General features: G+C 44.2%; 1 protein-coding gene across 1 annotated transcript; it reads right to left on the bottom strand.

Moving 5' to 3' along the window:
* Positions 1–1,163: 1,163 nt before the first annotated feature.
* On the bottom strand, positions 1,164–2,981 carry nkx1.2la (NK1 transcription factor related 2-like,a). Its single transcript, XM_068741683.1, has 2 exons — positions 2,765–2,981; positions 1,164–1,765 (listed from the first exon to the last, which is right to left on the bottom strand). The coding sequence occupies exons 1-2, from the start codon at positions 2,979–2,981 to the stop codon at positions 1,164–1,166; spliced, it is 819 nt and encodes a 272-aa protein (XP_068597784.1).
* Positions 2,982–7,202: the final 4,221 nt, after the last annotated feature.

The following is a 7,202-nucleotide window of genomic DNA, read 5'->3' as shown; positions in this document are numbered from 1 at the left end:
AGAATCACACTTAAAAACTGTCAGCTAATGTAATGCAGTGCTCAGACCTATTTCACAAGAGTTGCTGAGATGTGTTTACACCAGCATCAACGCTGGTTCTATTTGGGACAGAATAATGCAAATCCTTCACAATTAAAACTGCAGACAAGTGGGAGCAGTGTTGAGGAGCTGGACAAGATATTCAAGATTTTCTTACATTTTCCACGATGATCTTGGAGAAGCAGCCCTCCCCAGCGAGATGTATTCAGCCATGTCTTTGTTTAGTTTCCAGAGAACTGTGAGCCTGGTTTTTGTCCTTTTTCAGCTGCAGCTGCTGGACAGATTCGCTACATCGCATTGACAGTGTTTTTATAAAAATCATGGGAAGATTCCGCCTACTGCAGGATTACACTGTAGTTTGTCTAGTGTAATGTAAGTTATATTTTAAATGGGCTACCCCAATATATGGCTTGTATTTATATGTGGTGAAACACTTCTTGTGTAGAGAACAAAAAAAGAACCTTAAATGTCTTTTCACTCTGTTAGTGATTAAATATTAAAGTCTCTTTCTCATACTTTGGGTTAAAGGTCCGGTTTGTTCCCGGCAGCATTTGATTAATTTCCACTGATCCCATCAACAAAGACAGGATCAATGCAACCTTTTACCACATTAATGTTAGCAGGGATGCAAATAAACACGTATGATTGTTTTTTACTTAAGTTACATGTGATGTAGAAATAGCGACACATGCTGTGCACACCAGTGGGAGCTGGCAAAACACAGCTGGTTGCAATATCTTACAGTCAGTGGTGAAAGACGGAGCAGACACATTCTAAAATAGTGTTAGATGAGCTGTCCAATACACAGTGAGCAGGTGTTCCAACAAACACGGGGGACACTAATGTTTAAATAATGAAAAGGGCTGGGTCACACATCTTTTATTTGTTAGTGAGGTTTCCATGACAATGATTTAAATACATTCAACAATCTATTTGGAGTTTCAGATATAGAATAAATGAAGACAGGCGTCCTCTTGTTGTCTCCTCATGTCGTGGAACGCAATCTGGCATCAGTGCAAGAGTTACAGGGATTTGTAGCAGTAAATGCTTTGCTTTAAAAATGTCTTTTTGCTCCAGTTAATATTTGTCCGCGCGCATCACCGTCTCCGACATCTTGGCTCGTTTCATAGATGCGGATTAAAATAAGTCGGATGGACGAAGCTGCTGTGCATGAAGGGGTGCAGGAGCCCCCCAGTGGAAGGAAGAGGAACTCCACCGGCCGTGTGGAACATCACGCTCCCAGAGCTGAAGTTGGGAATGGCTTGATGAAAGTCGGCGGGGCTTGACCCACACGATGGCGGATTTGGACTGACGTTGATCAGTGCGCTGGAGCCGGCTTGCAAGGCGCTGTCCGCTCCGGCGTTCTGCTTTTTCCATTTGGTCCTCCGGTTCTGGAACCAAATCTTCACCTGGGTTTCGGTCAGACTCAGGGACAGGGCCAGGTTCAGTCTCTCGCATACAGACAGGTACCGGGTTGTCCGGAACTTATTTTCCAGAGCCACCAGTTGCTCGTACGTGAACGCTGTTCTGGCGCGACGAGGTTTCGCGCACGCCTGGTCCGGACGTCTCCGTTTGTGAGGCGACGGTCCCGGCAGGACCAGCGCTGACTCCCCGTCCTCCTGCTCTCCGGTGAGACGGGGCTCGTTGTCAGCCGGCGGGGGGGGCGGAAGGCGATCAGCGTCGGCGGCGTGACGCACGGAGACGGCTGAGGTCGCACCCCGCGTTTCTTCCCCTGTAAATAAAAAGCGGAATAGCGGCACATTAAGCATAATTTTTTTTATTTCCCACCCAGATATTAAGTCACTTCTATGTTTATATATGTGATATTTAAATGAGTCAGTGGGACAAAGGTCTGTAAACGCGTCTGGACGCCCGCGGTGGTGCTGAAGGGACAGCTCCTCCCGCCTGACGCAACAGAAGCACGTGTCGGTCAAAGTTCCCGCGGGAGGAGACGTTTCTGCTCCTGTTTGGCCCAAACACCGAAAGTTGACACCTATGAAGAGTTTTGATTAGGATCCGGATTCCGGAGGTCGCTGGAGCGGGACGGAGCACAGATTTATAGGGGGGGTCAGTAATCCTTAAATCATTTATAAACCACACATGCGCCTCAAATGTCATGTCGCGGAAAGAAATCCCGTCTAAATCCAGCTCGGTCAACTCAGCCGTGACGTGCTAATGGAGTTTCATATTTGCGGGTGGGGTCGATAAATGCCATCTATTTAAAGGGAAGTTTTAATCGAAGGATATTTAGGATCAGACATGGATGGGGGGGGGGGGTTGTTACCTGCAAGGTGCTGGAGGGAGATATGCAGGATGGCAGTAATGGGATATCGATCAAAGCGCGCAGAGGCATCCTCAATGGGACGATTTAAACAATTATCTCGCCTGCCTGTCCCGGTGCCAATCACGCGCACGCAGGGGGCTCTGGGAGCAAACCTTTGTGGCTTCCATGAAAGGGAACGCAGCCTTGGAAATGACGGGAAGGTCACACAGAGATGACAATAAATCTAACAGTGAAGTTTTTATTCGTGTATTTTATGCTGAAGGACTATTTTTTTTTTGGTGTTTTCTTATTTTAGAGATGATGATGCATCGACAGTCGTTTTCAGATGCTTGTTTTTAAATAACTGCCGTTGCCCAATAATACAAAACTAATATTACAACGTAAATGCGTGATTTATAACCTGAAACATATATTTTTTTTTTACATTGTTTATTTTCATACCTGTTTCCACGTGCTCGGTTCTGAAGTCTCTATCTGCAGCTCTGTCGCACTCCAGGCTGCTTCCCTCTGCACTTGGCACAGGAAACTTCTCTGCGCTGATGGAAAGTTCGTTCGCCCGTTTGCTGTTGAATTTTTCCGGATCCAATATGTCAATAATAGAAAATGAAATCCTATGATTGGAAAGCATCGTCAGTCCGCAGTCCTTCGGATCCCGCATCCTTCAGGGTTATCGATAAAACACCTTCAGTGACGAAAAAAAAAAAAAAACGGTCTGGCGTGCGTAATTACGCGCGTGGAGAGGATATTCTCATTGTTTAAATCTCGTCTTCAAGCCTCATCCAGACAGATTAGCGGCGATGATCCCAGAGTGGACTTCACTCCTCTGCTTCTGTCGGTTTTACAGCGTGAACGAGATGACCGGAGCGCGGTCTTTAAAGCCCCCCCCACCCCCCCAAATCTCTCAACCAAGACACGTGACACAAAACAGTATTAGTGTTTCACACGTCCACCTAATGGGCTCAAAGCATTCGTCGATAATCACCCATATCATTAAATTGCGATGGTAATTGAGCCTTCTTCTCCCCAAAGCATTAAAGACAAGAAAAGGATCTTCTCATCCATTGAGCAAAAACTTTCTGTCAAGTGTTTCCGTAACGTAACCCCGTTAAAACCATTACAATTCAAGACTCCTTCAATCAAATCATGTTTCATATTGTCACTATTGGATGCATCAGTAACTTATTTGTAGTTAATATTTACAGGTTGATATAATATACAATATTAATGTTTTTTTATAAACAGTCATAAAATACTGGAGCTTCTATATTTGTGTTTATCATGAAACGGTGATAATATAACACTTGCTGTATAATTTATACAAATTGTGGTGTAAACCGCAGCAACATTTACGTTGTTAAATGATAACAAAATGATGTTACCATGGTGATGATTTCTGTTTTTCATGTGGAGACATTTTTTTATGCCCCATTTGATTGCACCGGTATAAAAGCCTGAGACAGAGCTACGCGATGCCTCGCTAGTCTCCACGCTGCTTCAGTTCATTCAAAGCCAAACGTCTGGCTGTCTTCTCACCTTGGTTGATGGATTTGGATTTATATTTACAATCGGTGGCCTCGCCTTGATATTAGCATTCAATATAAATTGACACAGGGTTGTTTAAAGCCCAATGCCCGGTGATGACAAAAAATTGTGAAACCAGCAGGGGATCAATATTTTCAGCAGGTGTCCGATACAGATAAAACCTGATGGTTACAGGCAGTCATTTTGGAAGCTGGAAGGCAACCGCAACAGCACACAAGGGTTTATTTAAACCTTATCTTTATTTCCTAGTCATTGAATAACATGGACTAATTATGTGGTTTTTTTTTAATAGTTTGCGTTCTTTAAATTGCATAGTTTTTATTGATTTTATTGTTTTTCTTCTTGTCTTAGTATGTATTTCATTCACATATTATTATTTTTTGGTTCATGAACCCTATAAACAGAGTTATATTCTTACTTATGTCCGCATGCTTTTGAATAACAATAAAACTGCCTTGAAACTATTAATTTGTGTTTTGTGAACTGTAAAAATGTACTTTTTTTTTTCTTCTTCTCAGGAGGTATACTTGTGTCTCTGTTTGGATGCACGTGTGTGAATTAACATCTCTTACCATGTAAGCCCTGTGGGGTCCTCATTGTGTGTATGGATGAGGCAGACAGAAGGCATGGGCTCCATTTCTCTGGTTGTAGTTCAGCCTGTTGTTGCTGACATGGGGGATCTGGTCAAGGCAAACAACCCCTTACACAATTTCCTGTGTTACATTTCAGGGTAATTGCTCTGCTACATGGAGGTTTTTTTTGTTGCTACCTAGTGATAGCCTGCTGGAGCGGCACAGTGTGCAGTGGTTACATCAAAGATCTGTTAAAGTTGCCCCTACAGGGAGTCTTGTGTGTCAGCATTTGCATGAGTATGGCACATGCACGGCCATTACTGTAGTCCTTCCATATGAATAGAGGCCTGCACCCCACTGGAGTTTTACAACTTCCTACAAGAAAGCCCAGTGGCTGGACATCTGTTTGTGTGGGTCAGCAGGACAGAGGGACGAGACCTGGGGACAAAGAGGCCCTCAGGTATAGACTTCAGAGAGCGGGAACAACAGCTGCCTCGGTTTGGAGTTTAAGCAAACCAGAGCAAGACTTTAGTATTCCCTGTTAGACACAGCAGGGAGTCAAAGAGACACACTTCCATCCAAGGCCCCCCCTCCGGGGTCTATAAAGTCATCGCTTCACAGGGAGGCTGCCCCAAGTCTGATAGACACCAGATCATGTGTCTAATAGCAGGAGCGGCATTTTGAGCTGTAGTTGTACTTGCAGACTGCAGAGCCTCTTTAAACCCCCCCCATGAGAAAGAAGAGGGGCTCAAACAAAGGGTCAGGGGGTGTCTGGTGAGCCGTTAGCAGAGGCTGTTAGATTATTCCTGTCAAATTCCTGCTCTTTATTGTTCTTGTGGTGTTAAAGAGCTGATAACATGTCAAGAAAATATTAGTACTGTAATCTGCGGTGTATTTTCCACTCCTGCGTATAAAACTAGATGCTGTAGTTTCTAGCATGCTGTTATTTTTTGTTTATTTCTTTCTGTCCACTATTTATTGGCAGGTTTTTGAACACAGTTTTTGTTTTTTGTGTTTAATTTTCAGAAGATCCATCCATTGTCAAAAACAGATCCAACTTGAAAACTAGAGAGCTCAGACCTCCAGCAAGAAGTGAATTCTTTATACCCCAACCATGGAAAGAAAAAGTGAATCGAGTGTATTTTAAACTGATTTTTGAGAGCGCTGCATGTCTGCGGGTTTCTGCTGCCAGGCCTCCTTTCAGTTAGACCTCTGTGTTTGTTTGACTCTCCCTGACAACAAGGTCAGTGGCATTGCCCAGTAATTGTCCTAACGGTCTGTGTACCTGTTGGGTGGAGGCGAGTAATGAGAGTTTTTCATTACGGGCGGGACGGGTGAGTGCGTCTGGCAGATGCTGACAGGCAGCAGATGTGTAAAGTTGGGCGGTGATTTGTAAAGGGGTCAGCTGCATCACAGAGGAGATGGAGGGCGATGTGGGGCGGGGGGGTAAATTACGCTGAGGGACATTGTCAGTCATCCTGCACCCCTGTCACAACAAGGTAAAGGTCAGTTCAAAACATTGATGTTGTCAACTAAGAACCGGCAAAGTGTTCAAATGTCTACAACACACTGACCAGAGAGGCGCGGGATAAAGTTTTGTTGCATTTCTGTCTCTTCTCAAAGCTGCATCATCCCGTGATGCAGCTTCTGTGCAGAAAACCAACACGAATATGTTTCTTAAAGCTCTGATAATTCAAAGTTACGAGAGGACTAGCCTGATGCAAAGCGTTTCCATTGTAATGTAAATTGTGTGGAGTCTGTAAAAGAAAAAGGTATACATGCATTTAAAAAAATCTATGAAGATCCATGATCCTCTGCGGCGCCATAGCTTTGGTTGATGGACCGTGGATCAAAGCGTTTGATCTCATTTCAGTCCACTTAAGCGCAGGCTCACTTTTCATTTTAAACCGAAGAGACCACTGATGTGAAGAAATAGTATTAAATAATAACAATAAGAAGACATTCTGAAAGATAAATAACAGCAGGATGGGTATGATGAATTATCTTAGCCTAATGCCCCGGCTACACCCCGGCTGCCTTCCTGGCAGCCACAGGTAAGCTGCATGTTTTGAGTGAAGGTGAGCAGTGAAAACAGTGAAACCTGCAGCAGCGTCCGGCTTTCCACTGGATCGAGGCCCCTGACAGTAATGGCCGAGGTCCCCTAGCATGTGCATGGAGTGCACTGTCACTCAACGTGAGCATTGATTGGCCATTGTTCTGAGAAGGTCACTTCATAATTCATTAACAGTAATTAGTCCCACAGTGCCACCTGCACTCCTTCTCTCCATTGCCCCGCTAAATTACGGGCGACCATTACGGATCACGCGTGGAACAATGACGACGTATCTGCAACGTAAAGGCAAGAGCTATTAGTTACATTATTTAAATGGGCCCGTTTAGACCTGGGGAGCTGTCTTTATGAAGGGCAATTAGGCGCTAACCGTTATTGATAATTCGTGCTAATTACAATTAGGAAATATAAATAGTGGGTGTAGGATTAATCATCATTGATGCAAGCTGGTTAGGTGTGATGGAAGGCAGGGGATTCAACCTCATTCATCTCCATCTAGTGCAGAAACAGATTGTGTTTGTCCTTTTGGATTTATCCATTGACCATTACTTCTTCTTTTCTTTTTTTTTCTGCATCCTTGCCAAACAACTCACAAGGTTGTGAAAGTGTAAGGTTGGAGCTGGTGAGCTGCAGGATGAGCTACTGGGAGGACTGGTGCCTTTACGTCCACTACCAGGCAGAAATGATAACATTA

The sequence above is a fragment of the Brachionichthys hirsutus genome, chromosome 7, assembly GCF_040956055.1.
Source record: "Brachionichthys hirsutus isolate HB-005 chromosome 7, CSIRO-AGI_Bhir_v1, whole genome shotgun sequence".
Classification (NCBI taxonomy): domain Eukaryota; kingdom Metazoa; phylum Chordata; class Actinopteri; order Lophiiformes; family Brachionichthyidae; genus Brachionichthys; species Brachionichthys hirsutus.
The sequence above is the reverse complement of the archived record's forward strand: the minus strand, read 5'-3'. Positions and strand labels throughout refer to the sequence as shown.

Coding starts and splice junctions, on each gene's coding strand:
- nkx1.2la (XM_068741683.1), bottom strand. CDS start 2,981: ATGCGGGATCCGAAGGACTGCGGACTGACGATGCTTTCCAATCATAGG. Junction 1,766..2,764: donor AACCGAGCACGTGGAAACAG/GTATGAAAATAA, acceptor TTACAGGGGAAG/AAACGCGGGGTGCGACCTCA.